General features: G+C 39.0%; 1 protein-coding gene across 1 annotated transcript in view; it reads left to right on the top strand.

Annotated features, from left to right (window-relative positions):
- The window catches only part of LOC121146583 (cytosolic beta-glucosidase), a 93505-nt gene that overhangs the window by 22939 nt on the left and 52971 nt on the right, over positions 1-17595 (top strand). The window contains exon 2 of the mRNA XM_040966083.1: positions 7900-8127. Within this exon, the coding sequence (XP_040822017.1) occupies positions 7900-8127 (228 nt within the window). The remainder of the gene's footprint in view (positions 1-7899; positions 8128-17595) is intronic.

The following is a 17595-nucleotide window of genomic DNA, read 5'->3' on the forward strand; positions in this document are numbered from 1 at the left end:
TTATAGCTTTTATTTGATTTTCTAGTTGAATATATGTCATACGGACTTCCTTTTTATTACATGAGTTTTTTTCAACCTGCTTATCATATAATAGTCACGCAGTAGGCTTTCTTGTCTCCATTGTCCTAATTTGACTATTGAACTACTTTTGTTTAAACTGCTACTCAGTTTTTATGTCATTTAATGTAAATATTCATTTCAACTCAACCACAAATGTGTTACAGTTACCTCTTTTGGTAACCTTTGCTTCTCCTGGGATTTGATAGTTCTCTGCTGTTATTCTTGGCTCCTCATGTATGGAATCCTTCACTAATTCATTCCCATACTATCTGTCAGAAATGTAAATTGCTTCTCAAGAAGTTTAAACACATCAGATACTTTATGAATTTGTTCCCTTTTCTGTTTTTCTTCCTCTTACTTCCCCTCCTCTTTTCTCTGCCTCCTCCTCTCTCCTCCTCCTCTGGAATCTTCCATTTTACTGTCACACGATAATCAGATGTGCTTCCATGGACATGGTGGTTTTTCCTGTGGCTTTGAACCCTGGTCCTTTCCAGATTAGCTCACGAGCAGAGCACTGCTTTTAGTTTGCTGCAATCTCCAATGTTCATGCAGGGCCTAATGCACTTGATAACTTTCAGCTGTTTTGATTTTCAAGGGAAAATGTGCAGATAGGTTCCTGTACACAATGCACCTTTCCTGGATTTATGTTTTCACCTGGATGTGATTTATTTGTGGAGAGGAGTGAGGTGTACTTGGACCTGTAACCTTTTAAAGCGCATTGCCATGGCAATAGTGACAGTGGTGCAATGTCACTTGTCATGATACCTGTGAAGTTAGGAAGCTGAAAGCCCTGCAAACCAGTTCTATGTGAGTGTTCAAATGAAAATATTCTTAATTGATGTGTTGTCTGTTTGTGAACTGTAGTAACAACAGTAGGCCACAGAGGAGGAAAACAAACAACTAAATAACAACTGATTATATTTTATATAAATATTTTAAGTACTTATTGCATTAAATCTCAAGGGAGAGAAAAGAAATAGCACTTGTTGAGTATATACTTTCTTCCATGTTTATTGCACAGCATTTTTCCTCTGGTAAATTCAATTTTTATCAGAAGCTGATTAAATAAAGGTTTTCCTGTTGCTTTCCATACAGAGAAGTCATGTGGCTCATTAAGAGGAGGAGTCAGGACATCAGGTCGTTAAGCCAGTTCTAACATTGAGAGGCTACTCTTTCCATATGCCTTGAAATGTTGGAATTATTTGATATTTGGTGGATATTTGGTGTTTCTTGTGACTTAGTAGGATGAGGATTTCAAAGAAAATTTAATTTTTTTCCAGATCATCAAAAAGTAAAATACAGAATCTCAAAATTTCTTGCCCAAAATATTGTGATGTTCCAAAATGATATCTGGAGTTCTAGTTCTTTCTCTCAACGAGCACCCTCAAAGCTACCACTGAATTATGCATTTGCCTCCCTGTTTATTAAAAGTAATAAGCTTTAAACTTACTAAGCGATTGTGAACTCTTAACTATCTTTGAATGCCTGTCCTGCAATTCCTGTAATATTTTTTCTTGAGTAGGTCTATCTGACTCTCAATAATAGAACCAATTTTTGGGTATTTAATTATTCATTTTCCAATAATGTTTTCATATGATCTCAATCCAATTCTTGCCTTATTTGTATGACACTAACTAGAGTTTGAGATCCTCAAGAGAAAATGGATATATATGTTATTTGTGAAATGTATACGTTGAGTCAAATGTTAGTTCTTCCATTTTTGTTTGTTTAAGATTCACCTGTGTTGTAAATAACAACGCTCAAGGGGTTTAATCCATTGGTGATAATAATGTTTTGCTATTTAAAGATATGAGCTATGTGGTAGTGGAAAAGTTACTTAATTTTCACATGGCTTACTTTACTTTCATATTTGTTTGAACAACAATAGTGCATCTTCTAAGTGTTGTTATGAAAAAAGCATTATTGTTGAAGTTAGCTGTTGGGATATGACTGACTTGGAACTAGTGTTCGATAAGGAGCCTTTACTATAATGCACTTTAAAATCAGTGTTTGTTTTTTTTTTTAAGATTACCTCCCTAGATTTCTGCCCATGAGAATGCACTAAAATAAAATTTTCACTGATCAATTCCATGCTTTTCTTTGTCATTTTTCCACATGAGAAAATATGGAATATGGCTAAATACACTTTTTAAAAAATATTTTGGAATTATACAAACGGAAGTATATCATTGACCTTTGCTATAGTTTACAATTTTAAACTCATTACTCTGTTAGACCTATCTTCAGACCATAGAAGGTCTCCCCAAGAGGCCACTGAACTTATCTGGACAATAAGACGCTGAACTTTATGCTAGGCAGGTGTTTGCAAGCAATGAATCTCAACTGAACTTGAACTATGGTTATGCAACAAGGTGGAGGAATCCACCATGGGGGGAGGGGTATGGGAGGGGTGGGGGGGATCCCCAGCGCCTATAAAACTGTACTACATAATATAATGTAAGCAACAATAAAAAAAAAAAATTCTGCATTTATTGTTTTTATGAGGATTTTGACCCATGATCTCTCCTTTGGGAATTTTGGTTCTGCGTCTGTTAGACTGACTGAAGTTGTAGTGGAGCTGATCTCTTCCCGCCCCACATTACACGTTGGTGAATTTCAATTGCTATGTCTTTAAGCATACCAGCCTTTCCCTCTGCAGTGTTTAATTTGCTATATAATCTTTTCCAGTGTATTATTCATGTTAGGTATTCCAGTATTTTCCTGTCCGTGTTAATTTTTTAAACTATCTGTTATGTCTACCTAAAATATTCCATCTTTTCTCTAGTGTATTGAGCTTGTAGAATGCAGATATAAAAAGGGCTTTAATGTCTTTGATTGTAATTCTAATACCTCACCCATTTTAGGATTGGTTCCAGTCATTGGTATTTTGGAGTTGTATTTTGCTACATTGTTGGAATGGAATATTTTTGTATTCCTAAAAGCATTCTCAAACTCCATTCTGGAATGCATGTGAGTTATGTATAAAGGGCTTGATGCTTTAGGTTTTATTTCTAAGATTTGTTAGGCATGACCAGAACCTAAAGAACCTTCCTCACTAGAGGCAAACCATTCTGTTTACTCAATTCCTCTTGAGGAATGAAATTTTTCAAAGGAAGCTGCAGTACATATTTTCATATCACTTAATGTGAAATTCAAAGTAGATTATAATGTGGGGAAAAATGGATAGTATGATGTAAGAGGTAATCGTTAAAGATGGCATTAATAAATGTTTATATACTGATTAATATGACATCTATTTTTAAATGTGTGTATCAATAAAATTTTGTATTTTTCTGTAATAAGTTCATATACTTTATTATACATTTATTATGTAATATTCTATTGCTATAGTAAATGTGATATTTTATGATTATTACTGTCTGGAGGATGCATGGTTTTTAATATTCATTTTATAGCAAGTGATTATTCAATTATATTGATTATCCTGATCAATTCTTTTGGATCTTTTTCATAGGCAATCTCTAGGTAATGATGGCTTATTTCTGTTTTGCTGGGCCTTATTCTGTTGATTTAGTTGCTATTTCTGTGTTTTAGGAACTCTCATCTCCTTTTTCTTGTGCCAATGAAAACCATAATAGGATAGCACCTTACAGCTAACATGATAACTACTGTGGAAAAACAAACAAAAAAACCCAGAAACTAAACGTTGACATGTTGTTAAATAGGAAAAATATTTGTGCCCTGCTTGTGAAAGAATGAAGTGCTGCTGCTGTGTACATCATGAAAGTTGCAGCATTAGTCACCATAATTTGGGAATAAGCAAGTGTCCATGATGAAAGAAGCAAAAAGAAAATGTGGCGGAGACTATGGTGGTATACTATTCCACCTTAAGAAAGAACAAAATTTTGAAGTGTGCTGTAACAGGAATGAAACTGAGACATTACGTGAAATTAATGAGTTCTCTTAAAGACAAATACCATAGTAATTCCAATTATATGAGATGCCTAGAGTGCTATAATTCATAAACATATGAAGTGGGAATGGTGGCTGCCAGGGACCAGAGAGATGGAGGATGGGTGTGCATTGTTTCATTCTTACAATTCCGATTTTGAGATGAAAATGATCTTAGAAACAGAAGCTGTTGGCATCATGTTAGTGGGAAAATACTTAGTATCATGGAACAGATCCCTTGCACGTCATGATGATGGTAAACTTTATGTTACGTGTGCTTCCACTGCAATTAGAAAAGTATTCTTGGCACTTAAAGGAGCAAGAGGAAAAGTGCACAGCTTGAATGAGTAAGCTTGGGTGGGATACAACTGAAACAAGATGGGTAGACTAGAAAAGGGTTGGGGCTGAGTGACAAGTATGTGGACTTCATTGTTCTAGTCTACTTCTGTGCATGTTGAAAATTCTGTAACACATAAAAAAATTAAGAGCAGCAAGTAATGGTTACATTTATACCTCAATTTAACTGGCCTTCCGTATACCTAGATAGCTGGTAAACGTTTCTGAGTGTGTCTGGGAAGACATTCTTGGCAGTTTAGCATTTGACTTAGTGAACCAAGGAAAGCAGGCCACCCTTAGCCATGTGGTAGGTGTTGGCCAATCCACGGATAGCCAGAGGACAACAAAAAAGTGAGGAGGAGCAAGTTGCTCTAGTTGAGATGGGCCATGCATTTCTTTGCCCTCTGATCTTGTTGCTCTTGGTTTTTAGGCTTTCATATGCAGATTGAATTATGCCTCCACCTTATTGGATTTCTTAGTTTTGCAGCATATACTTGGCAGGTGCTAGGATTTCCTGATCTTTGGAACTGAACAAGCCAATTCAAATAAAATATACACAGAGAGTAGCATGGACATCAATTGGCTCTTGTATCTTTCAGAGTCATTATTCCTAAGAACAGCATGGTCCAGTATAAGCCCTTTGCACTTTAACATCTGCTGGCTCTGGCTAAGAACAACCATACTAACTTGTTGTGTTCACATGCTAACTGCCCAGTCTTAGGCAACTTACAGACACTTATGTGGTGAAGTGAGCTTGTTCTGGCTCATGAGAGCCTACTATTCGGCTTTGGGCAATTTTATGAACTTATTCAACTGGCCATTGTTAAAAATTAAGTAACAAAAAGTTACAGATAAATAGTTTATATTACAAATTTAAATACTTAAAGGCATTATGTTAACAAACATTATTTTGCCACTCCTTACTATTATCTACATCCTTGAAGCTATTTACTATGGCGGGATGCTTTGTGGCTCATCTTTGCTCTCTGATCTCTGCTCTCAATGAACCACATGAATTCCCATTGTTGACTATAATGGGAATATTAACACTACAGAATTTGAAAAGTGCTATCAGTCATGGTTTGATTTATCTTTAAAAATTATTTACTTAACCCAAACACTGAGTGACAGAGGGAGAGTGTGAAAGACAATGAGAATGAGTGAGCCAGGCAGATTAGCCATCTGCTGCTGAGATTAGCCACATCAGCCAGATCTCGGCCAGGCTGAAGCCAGGAGCCAATAACTCCATCCTGGCCTCACACATGGGCGGCAGGGGCCCAAGCGTTGGGGCCATTATCTGCTTCCTTCCCAGGTGCAGTAGCAGGAACTTGTATCAGAAGTGGAGCTGCTGATACGTGAACCAAAACCTCAATATGGGATGCTGGCATCACAGGCATTGGTCATGATTTAATTTATTATTGTTATGTTGTTGTTGTGCAGATCTAGGAAAGTGATAGAGAAAATGCTGGGTCCAAGACTACATCATATCTACATTTGTTACTTGATGGGATACACAAATGATTAAGCAAATATTCTCACACTACTTAAAATCTGTTATGCAATTGAGCTAAGAAGTAGCTCATGTCATTAGTTTAAAAAAAATTTAGTGTATCTTCTTTTCCTTTAATTTATTTCTTAATTCAAGCAAAATTAACAACTAATAGCCATTGGAGAACTACACACTTCTGTCAGAATGTAATAGTAGGTTAGTTACTGATACAAGAGTCTGAGAAACATCAAAGACATTGTACAAGAATCAGTTGATTATATAGCCTTGATTATAAAGAGTGCAGAATACTTTATTATTTATATATTGTGAACTATAATCCTTTAATCAGTAAATTTTTTAAGTAAATGTTTTGTATACATGAGAAGACTTAAGACATGAGACTGACATGTAAATTTATCTTAATTCAAAAGCATTTTGAACTCTGCTTAGTTTCTTCCTGTTATACATTTCCAGGAGCTTTTTGAGGATTCATTCACATAACCCAGTAAATATCTGCTGGTAAACCATAACTTAAACTCTTTGAGATTAAGCTTCTTAACTTACTGAATCAATTATTAACATATATTGGTACTATAAATGAAGTAATGAAGTTAGATGTCAGTATTTATATTTTAATATTTCTATCTGTTCTTTTCTAAGATTAAATACTCATGTTCGTTTACGCTTATTCCTCTGAATCACCTGTGGAGACATGAGATGAAAGTCATCAGAGTGTTTAAAATGTTTCATTCTCTGTAACAACAAGGCTCCAACATGCAACACATTTCAATATTCATGACTTCTAAGAAAATTAAATGTGTAATATTTAGCTCTGTCTGTTGATGTCTACTTGCTTGTAGGTACTTACTACCTCTCCATCAATGGCTACTTTTGCTCTTGACAGAGAGGCCTCTTCTTTGCAGCCTCTTTCCTCCTATTGCTGCTTATCTCCCACATGTCCTCTTGTTGGATTGGAGACCTCCCTCGTCCTCTTAGAACTGAGTGTAAAACAGAAGTAAGACCACGAACTTCCTGTAACTGATTTTTTTCCTGCTCTTCTGTAACTGTAACCCCTTTCCTTATATCAGAAAAAATGGAAAATAACATGCAAAACTATCTCTCATGACGTTTTTTTCTAATTTAAAGAATGAACTAGAAGAGATCCTTGTCCTGGGTGTTACTTCTCATTCTCCCCCAGTGTAACTCAGCTAAACCTATCATTCCCAAGCAAGTAGTTAGACTCTTGTATCACGTGTGTACGTTCTAAAAAGATAGGGGTTGTCTTATATGTTTTAAATGCACAAAACATAGCAAATGTACCATAGGAGTTCTTTGGACTAAATTGGTAGACTGTATATTTTAGAACAACTTTAGGGTTATAGAAAAATTGAACAGCAGGAGACTTTTGCTGATTCCAGCCCATCTTTGATGAATGTCCTTCCCTGGTTTCTGGAAAGACAAAAACCTTTGCACTGTTATCTTGCAGTATTAGCCAAACTCCCCAAGAAGTGAGACATACCAAGTTATGCCCTGGGGTTAGCATGGTGCCTGACAGATGACATTAACAGAAGTATGAATGAATGAATGAATGAATGAATGAATATTGATAGAAATATCATTTCAGCAATAGTAAAAACCAGTCTTTTTCCAAGATTAATTGGGCATCAATCTCTGGTGTCTGATAACAGAAAACCAGTTCAAGTGTCAAGGGTCAGGGTGAATGCCCCAACTCTCTGTCAAACACAAGGACAAGGCTTTTAATAGGTCATGGCCATCGAAAGGGAGTGTTTTCAACTCAGACTTTCCTAAGCTGAGGCCTGCCTCTGTTTACCAGCTGGGAGATCTTCAGATAACGAACCGTGAAAACCTGCTATGCTTCAGCACTATGCCATAATTTTTCATTTGCCGCTACTCAGCTTTAAGGATCAAGGACAACTAAACACACAACCTGCTCATGCATGTTATTTTAAAGGCATATTTTAAAGTTATAAATATGGTACACTGAGTTAATGAGGTATGTTCTTTCGGTGACAAATATTTACATTCCACATATGCCTCTTGATGTCAAGAGTGTAACCATTTCATTTTCTCTCTTTTCTCAGGGGGCTGGGATGCAGATGGAAAAGGCCCTTGTGTCTGGGACACATTCACCCATCAGGGAGGAGACAGAGTTTTCAAGAACCAGACTGGCGATGTAGCTTGTAACAGCTACACTCTGTGGGAGGAAGATTTGAAATGTATCAAACAGCTTGGATTGACTCATTACCGCTTCTCTCTTTCCTGGTCACGTCTGTTACCTGATGGGACGACAGGTTTCATCAACCAGAAAGGCAAGTATTTCTTAAAAATAGAAGGTTGCAGCTTTAATTCAAGGTTATTGCTGCAGTCTGGCATAATTAATCCAGGATGCTATTCTGCAGTGTAGCTTTGAAATTGCAAGTTTTTAGAGTGATTTTAGGATGAATTCTTTGAAATGGCTTTGCATTAGCCTTTGCAGGCATATTTTGCTTTTTCATGGCTGTGGAGATCTTTCTGCGGTTGTGGGGGTAGCTGGGCGGGATGGAGATTGGCATGTTTTACTTATGGAAAATACCATCTGAGTGTTAGCCTGAAGGTGAATTTCTAGAAGTTGTTGTAGTATCAAACTGTTTTCAGTTGTGTAACCCTGTGCTGGCTTGCAGACATCCCTGGAGAACTTCAGATGATTTTGAGCAGTTCAGTTTGCACGGGATTAGTGGAACTAATTCCCTAGCATAAGGCTTACTGCTAGGTCCCTGGAGTCCACTTACTTAAGTACCAGCTATATCACTTATCATTTATATAAACATATCTTGGGCATTTCTGAATGCCTCAGTCTCTCTATAAGTAGAAAGAAATGCCGTGACTTTTGAGAATTTTGGAAGATTAACATAATATATTTATTATATGTTTAACATAGTATCTAACAGATTATAAGTATACAATAACTTATTATTCTCTTTCTTTTAAAGTGATTGATTTATTCATTTGTAAAGCAAAGCAACAGAGAGGCAGAGATTTTCCATTCACTGGTTTACTCTCCAGATGGCATATCAGCCAGGGTTGGGCCAAGCTGAAGCCAGTAGCCAGGAACTTCATCCGGGTCCCCCACGTGGATGGCACGAACCCAAAGACTTGGGATATCTTGTGCTGACTCCCTAGGCGTGTTGGCAGGAATATCCACTGGAAATACAGAGTAGCTGAGGTTTGAAGTAGGTCCCCATATAGAAGAAATGGGCACTGCAAGGAGTGGGTTAACCCACTGCACCTCCTTATTAGCCTCTGATTATTATTCTATTATGTCTTGTAATTACAAGGACTATTGACCAGGCTGTTACTTACTGGGCATTTTAAACACACCTTCTTTAAGCCTCACTATCAATAGTCAGAGTATTATGGATATATTTTACTTACGTATCTGTCCACATCCACCTATTTGGTAAATGGTGGATCTGAAATTTAAATCTAAGGTCCAAATAGCCCATTCCATATAGCAAGGTTGTAAACTATGACCTGAGGGCTGAATCTGGCCTACCACCTGTTTATTGGAACACAGCCATATCCATTTATTACACTCATCTAGGGCCCTTCCTCCCAGTGTCACTGCACAAGTGGGTAGCTGGAATACAGACCATATGGCCTACAAAGCCTAAAATACTTACTATATGGTCCTTCACAGGAAAAGTTTGGCAATCTCTCCGCTGCAACATACGGCTTCTTAAGGAAAAATAACCTCTGAAGAAAGGTTTTTACCTAATTCACAGGATCAGGGCTAGGTGAGCTGGTGAGGTGCCAAAGGTGTATGTCTGAGGTGTGTAAGTACCTTCGATGGCCTGTCTCCTCTCTCAAAAGCAGAATGGGCATGCCCTGAGCTGAGGCGGAGGGGGCACTGCCCTGAGCTGAGGCGGAGGGGGCACTCCCTTGAGCTGAGGCGGAGGGGGCATTCCCATGAGCTGGGGCAGAGGGGGCACTGCCCTGAGCTGAGGCGGAGGGGGCACTCCCGTGGGCTGAGGCGGAGGGGGCACTCCTGTGAGCTGAGGCGGAGGGGGCATTCCCATGGGCTGGGGCGGAGGGGGCACTGCCCTGAGCTGAGGTGGAGGGGGCACTCCCGTGAGCTGAGGCGGAGCGGGCACTCCTGTGAGCTGAGGAGGAGGTCACCCGCATGTTCATAGTCTCTGTGCTCTAAGAGACTTCACTGATACAGAGGAAAGTTATGTAATTGACATGTGTACCAGCCTGTTCCAGTCATTCCTACTGGGTTTTTGTAGTTGCAAGGATTGTTTTTCATGAGGTGGGGTGGCATTGTGGAGTTAAGTGACAATGAAAGTACAGGTCCTGGGCTCACAGGTTCCCTAGCCTTCCAGTAGCCTCCCCCCCTCAGCAGTGCAGCATCAGCGGGTCTGTTGCTTGATTCTGAAGACATTAATTTGCTGTGATTACTCCTGATCGAATGCTTACTTCTTTCCTGCCACTGGCCACTTTATTTTTTTTTTAAAGATGTGTTTATTTTTATTGTAAAGTTAGATATACAGAGAGGAGGAGAAGCAGAGAGGAAGATCTTCCGTACACTGATTCATACCCCAAGTGACCACAACAGCCGATCCAGAGCCGGAGACAAGAGCGGGTGCAGGGTCCCAAGGCTTTCCCAGGTCACAAAAAGGGAGCTGGATGGGAAGTGGAACTGCTGGGATTAGAACCAGCGCCCATGTGGGATCCCGGCACGTGCAATGCAAGCACTTTAGCTGCTAGGCCATGCCGCCGGGCCCTTGCCACTTTATTTTTAAAACAGGATGTGATTTGCTCTCCATTTTAAAATTGAATTCTTCTCACCTAAACATACCTACCTTACTCTTCTTTCTCTGGTAACAACATCTCCCAAGATTTAGAAAAGTAAAAATGCTTTGATTTATTCATTTTTAAAGTTTTAATTCTTATTTGGTTGCCAAATTTGGCCTGTTGTACAGATGTTTTAGCTCTTTCCCTCTTAGCCATACTCACAAAGGACTTTTTGATTTGCCCTTGATTGTGGATCCACCTTCTCTCTCTGCTTTTTCAGTTGTGTCTATAAAATACCATCACAGCGATTTTCCCGAAGCTTGGCCCAAGTTATATTGGTTTAGATCATCTGCTAAAAGCAAAGCAAGATAAAAAGAAATTAGCCATTTAAAGCTTTCATATTGTATGCTGACTCACCCTTGAGGTTCTGCAGGCTGCACTTCTCCCATTCATCTGACTTGTGTAGTTTCTCCAGGCAATCCCCTATGTATAAAGCTGCTGTTAATTAAACATACATATTTTCACTTACGTAAGAATTTGCTTAAGCCTCGCCTCTTGCCTCTAAGGGTCTTTCCTTAACACCTGGCTCTGCTAGGTTCCCATTCAGGCCTGGTATAAATGATTACTCATCTTTAAAGCTTTTGTTTATTGCAACCCCAAAGAAATCCACTCCCCGCCCCCCGCCCTTTTGTTTCCCTATCTTTTCCTGTTACTCTTAATACAGCGCTTGTTTTGAGAGCACTTGGAGTTTAATTCAATTCAAACAAAATGGTTCATACTAAGTAGCTTTAGCAGAGGTATAAAAGAGAAATTTTTTAAATTGCTTATAGTCTATAACTGTCTAGCTCAGCCCTGCAAACTAGTCTATTAGCTTACAGGGAAAGAAGCAGTAAGTATTTTGGGAATTTGATGGTGTTAGATCTCAAAATATTCCTCAGACATCACCCTACATGCAGTGTCTGCAGCTTGTTGCACTCAGTGTTTCTTTGGTTTTGTTAGTTTGATGCTCACAGCAGTGCTACAAATGGCAGGCTTCTCTAAGCAGAAGGAGTCAATAGGAACTTGGGATATAAGGCTAGGTATACATTTTCTAAAATCACAGAATTAGTTATGAAAGACTTCAGCTTAAGTCTGTCTGACCTAACAGGCCTAATGAACTAGACTATTATCTAGTCTAATGCTCACTTCCAAGTTCGCCTAGTAATTTATCTCTCTGTGCTATAATTTCCTTGTTGGTAACATTAAATGGAGCCCCACCACATCACTAGAGCTCTTCTGAATATCCTAGGAGTTTAGGGTTTTCACTGAATTTTCACTTAGACGGTTAACAATGACAAAATACTCTTGTAATATGGGTCCACAATCCCTTACGTAAAATTCTAAATTCCAAAGGCACTTACGTGGATTTGTGTGAAACGAAAGTGTTAGGAAAAGGTGACCTGAATCAGTGTCTTTTTTTTTTTTGGCAATTTTTTTTTTTCAGTTTATTCTACTTGCTGAGAACATTTGTATATTTTACTGTTGAACTATTACGAGGTATTGGCCTAGATCCACTGGAATTGTTCTCCTAGGTATGGCACATGTTCTGTGTTTCCATTCCAAAACCTCCAAGTCTGAACACGTTTGCCTCTGAGATTTTCAGATAAAGAATTATGGACATGTACTGCTGTGTCAACATGCCGTGCTTCTGGAAACCAATTTAAGATATAAAGAGGTCCTGAGAGCAAACTGTGGATCGGCCACCCAAGAGCAGGAGAGCAGAAAAACTCCTCGGTGGAGGTGGCGGCCTCGGTGACTGGGAGAATCACTGAGGAGCGGGGAAATCACTCACGCGACCCTCACGAGGTGACCACGTGTCTTGCACGGCGATCCTTGTGCGTGGTCCCCGCTGTTGTAAAGCCCTCACTGATGAATGCAGTGGACTCTTCCTGAATAACATGGCACTCCAAGTTCTTCGAGGAGATGGAATTTCAATAAGCAGTTGCTCACTCTTGTGCAGTGATCTGTTGAAGCAATGGAAACTGTTTTAACCCAGAAAGGGCATCATTTGTTTTTCTTTTATTTAAACATTTTCTCAAAGAGCATGTGAAGAATTAGAAACTCCCATCATTGGCTTTTGCAATGAACCCCTTTTGTATTTGTGCTTGACTCTCATTTTATAGGATATTCAGAGCACTGTAAAATTCTATGTCCCAATGTGGGGAGACTGTTTTACAAAACGGCATTGTTATACATACTCTTTGTTTTTCAAAAGCCAAGTTTTCAATCTTTAAAAAAAGAAGGGATTGAGCTGGTCACCAAAATTATGAAATCATGTATTGTGGCATTTCTGAAATGGTCAAGCACATTTTTTTTTATCTGTCATGGAAGTAAATTTCAGATGCGTGGTAGAAAACTGAAGAATCAGAAATTAAAAAATAAATCATTACACAGAATTTCCTCTTCAGTTGAAAGTTTAAGATGTGAACAAAGGGATGGGCATTTGATGCAGTGGGTAAAACCCTGCTTGAAGTGCCCAGATTTCAGATGGGAATAGCTGGCTTTAGGTCCCAGCTCTGCTTCCCATTCCTGCCTCTTGTTGATACTTGCAAGCAGTAGGTTGTGACCTAAGTATTTGAACTCCTGTGACACATGTGGGAAAAGAAGATTAAATTCTTGACATCTGGTTTTTGGTCTTAACTTTGGCTATTGCAGGCATGTGGGAATATGTAAACCAGTCAATGGAAGATCTGTCTGCCTGTCCATTTTTTTTCCTTGTCATTAGGCATCGCAAAGTTTTTTAAAAGACAAATGGCAAAAATTCTATAAAAATAAGTAAAAATATGTGTGTAGTAAATAAGCAATTTACTTATTTCTCTGGTAGGTACCATAATAGGTTGAATAATGGCTACCCATGTCCCTCCCTCTTTGAATTCCTAGAGATTGTGATTATATAAGTTTACAGAGTAAAACTGATTTTCCAGATGTGGTTAAATTAACAGTTTCCTGGGACCAGTTCAGTGGTGTAGTAAATTAATCCTCTACTTATGGTGCCAGCATCCCATATGGGCAGCAGTTTATATACTGTCTGCTTCCACTTCCAATCAAGCTCCCTTGTATTGGCCTGGGAAAGCAGTGGAGAATGGCCCAAGGCCTTGAGCCTTTTAACCCATGTTGGAGAACCGGAAGAGACTCCTGCCTCCCAGGTTTGATTTAGGCCAGCGGTGGCCATTGCAACCATTTGGGAAGTGAGCCAACAGAAAGAGGGTCTCTCTCTCTTTCTCTCTCTCTCTCTCTCTTAACTCTTTCAAGTGAAGTGAAATAAATCTTTTAAGGAAGTTAAGGATTTGAAATGAAGAGATTCTCCTACCTTCTTTTGGTGGTCACATTGTCATAACATGGGTGCAAATACGAAGGAGGCAGGAGGATCAGAATCAGAGAGAAGCAATGTGAGGGTTGAGCAGAGGTCAGAGAGGAGGCCTGAAGATGGATGTGCAAGAAGGCACTGTGAAGAAGGCAATGCAGGAGGCGTCTGTCACTAGAAAAAGACAAGGTCATCAATTCTGCTTGAGAAGTTCAGGAAGGAATATAGGGTTGGTCACCTCCAGATTTGAGCTCACTAAAATCTGTGACTGTAGAATAATAAACTTATGGTGAGGTCTACTGCTAGACTTATGACATTTTGTTAGAGCAGTCATAACAAACTAACACAGGCAGTTTAGAAAGATGACCTTGGGTACTTAAAGACACTGGTGATGTAAATCTCAAAAGGAATAAACCCAGGGGAATGCTTGTGTACTTGACACTCAGCAAACACTTGATTAAAATGACCATCATGTCTGCAAGTTTCACGCATGTCCTCTTTTAAGGAAATTTGGCCTTTTTTTTTTCTTTCTTTTTTTTTTTTTTTGCGTTCTTTTCCCTCTACAGCTGATTGTTCAACAGGAAGTCTTTGTTCCCTGAGACCTCATTGGAAATGAGTTTTCCTAGTTCTTTTCTTCTCGCAAAGACGTTTGCAATTGACACCCTGTGACAACGAATTGGTTGATGGGTGGCATTGGGGCTTAGAAGCAGCTGAGGTAGATAGAATGGACAGTTTGAAACTATGGAAAATCAGAAATAAAACCAGTTCTTAAAGAAAGGGAGAAGGCATGGAATATATATGTAAAAGAACTGGGAGAAGAGATATCAATTTTTTTCCTAAGAAGTTAAGGTTCTTCTTTGCTTTCAAGTTTTGATTTGGAGCTGCAGTTGTTACCTGTAATAAAAGATGGGACATTTCACTTTCATTTCAAATGATGACCATTGTGTTCCTGCCCATCACCCAACTGTCTTCAATGATGCTTTCTCTTTGCTTGAATCTGAGATTGATTTATCAACTTCTTTTTACTATATCCCAAATGCCCTTAATTCAAACATACCTCAAATTTTCAAGGCTGAATAAATAGAAACAGGCTTGATTCGAAAAGATGGGGCATACATTTGGCCTGTGGTTAAGGCTTGGTTGATCTCTGCCTCTTGCTCCTGCTTCCAACTTCCTGCTAATGGGGACCCTAGGAGGCAGCAATGGTGGCTCAAGTAGTTGTGCTCCTATTACATGGGAACAAGGATCTTGTTTCCTATTCCCAACCCTTGGCTTCTGTCTCAGCCCATCCCTACCTGTTACAGGTCTGTAGGGAGAAATCAACAGATGTGAGCTTTCTGTCCTTCTCAATAAAAGAAGAAACTCTATGAAGACTGCTGTAGAAACGCCGTCTTTAAGAGAATCAATCCCACCCTAAATACCTAGTGGGAGATCACAATCCAAATGACTGCTCAGTGTTTCTAGATGTCCACATTGCTGGCCATTTAAAACTATAAATCTATTCAGAAAATTTGAGAATTAGTTATCACTGAATTGCTCTAGTCTGATAACAACGTACATTAGCTTTGACAATATCTCTAATTTCGTCTGTCAAACATCCCTGAAAGAGATGTCACAGGATCTCAAGCTGTTGGAATGTGCCAAAATCTGTTCTTCAAAATCCACCCTGCTGCCACGTGGAAAAGTTTCATTTCAGCATCTAACAAACAGAACAAACCAGAAGTCAAGTACTTGGTTATGGGATATTAACTATTAGTTATGCAATGTTCTGTTACAGACCATGATGAGGAGAGAAAATTTATCTTAAAATTAACTAATGATTATCCTGTCATTTGAACTAAATCCAAAGAGCTAAACAAGAAACGAACAAGTAAAATCTGACACTGTGAAAAGGTTTGAGTAAGTGATTGTAAAGGATAGTCAAAATAGTTATGAATTTCTGGTTCAGAAATGAGAACATAAGAGAAGTGGTCCAGTATGTTATGGTGGGGACAGCTCTGAGTTGTTACTGAACAGACTGCCACTTGATGATGTGGAAGCTTTGAATCTGGTTCCCCTTATGTTTAATGGGAAAAAAATGCTCATTTCTTGGGTTCAGTGGTAGGGTTAAACAAAACATGTGACATCTGCTAGTGTAGTACAAGACTGTAGTCAACTGAAGGTAATATGTCTTATGTTTAAACCCAGTGAAATGTTGGTTTTGGAACCTTCACACATATTAATGTTAAACCTTCTCCAATTCAGGTACAGGAGGTTTAATTATTGACTGTGACACCATCTTGTCTTATTGGAGCACTAGTTCAGGTCCTGGCTGTTCCACGTCCAGTTCAGTTCCTTGCAATGTGCCTGAGAAAACTGCAGAAGATGGCTCAATACCCAGATGGAGGTCCCAGCCACTGGATACCAGCTTTTAGGAAGTTTAACAGTGATTGGAAGATACCTCTGTCTACCCATCACACCCTTTTCAAATAAATGAAATAAGTGAAATAAATCTTAAGATTATTCCATCATACCATCTAAGGACTTCTTATGTACAAATTACAAAATGTGGGCATCCAGGGGATGCAATATTGCAATGCTCTCAGTAAAAAAAAAAAAAATTTGATATCTCCTGCTTGCTAGTATCACAAATGATCACAACCTTAGTTGCTTGAACCAACGTATTTGTTGCTGTAGAGTTCAGTAGGTCAGAGTCTGACTCGGTTCTCCTCAAGGGGGAAAAATAAGTGTCTGCAGTTACAATTCGTCCAGAAGATTCTCTGGAAAAGCTGCTTCTTGGGTTATTCAGCTGGTTGGTAGAATTTGGTTCCTGTGGTTGCATGACTGAGATCCTTATCCCTTGGTGCCTATCAGCAGAGGCCCATTTTCAGCTTTCAGAGACATTCTACATTCCTTGGCTTGTGTTCCCTTCCTTGTCCTCAAAAACAGCAATGATGCGTTAAGCCCTTCTTAAGTTACCACCCCTCAATTTCTTCTTGTTAAATCTTTCCTAACCACTTTGCTTTCTTACTGCTGAACTTTTAAGGACTCATTTTAATAGTCGGGGAAAATCGTCCCATTTCAAAGTACTTACCTTAATTGCATGTGTGGAGTTCCATTTGTCCTGTAATAACACATTCATTCCTAGACATCCATGGGAGAAGGAAAAGCTGTAATGGCTGCCAGAGTGAGAACTATCATTCAAATATCTCTTCAAGTTTTGGAGTTATATTATATGCTAGCTTGCAAAATGAAGAAGCTGTTGTTTTTAAGTACCCTTTTAAATAGAAAACATAATTGTGTTTAATTTGGCTTCTGTTTACCCTGTTCCCTTCTTCCCATTCTTTCTCTTCTGATAAGTTGTGCTTTCTCTGCTTACAGACCTTTCAGCTTTTTGAAAGTTCCAACCTCTTCTAAGAGAAGGAATATTCAAACAGTGGCCAGGTCAAATAAGACTCTGACCTACATAATAAGCCCAGGCAGCTAACCTCTGCAAGCCAGCAGAATAGTCAGAATGTGATCTAAAGTACCAGCTGCTCCATAGTTTTCTCCTGTTTCCCCTGCTTCCACCTCAAGACAAATCAGAGGAAGCCAACCATGTCCCCCGAAGCAATTGCACAGGCGGTCTCACTTCTAATTACCCTGTCTCCATCTTCCCAGCCAATAGGCCCCAATCAGAGCA

This window comes from Ochotona curzoniae, unplaced genomic scaffold (genome assembly GCF_017591425.1).
Source record: "Ochotona curzoniae isolate NIBS_2020 unplaced genomic scaffold, NIBS_Ocur_1.0 scaffold_4505, whole genome shotgun sequence".
Taxonomy (NCBI): Eukaryota; Metazoa; Chordata; class Mammalia; order Lagomorpha; family Ochotonidae; genus Ochotona; species Ochotona curzoniae.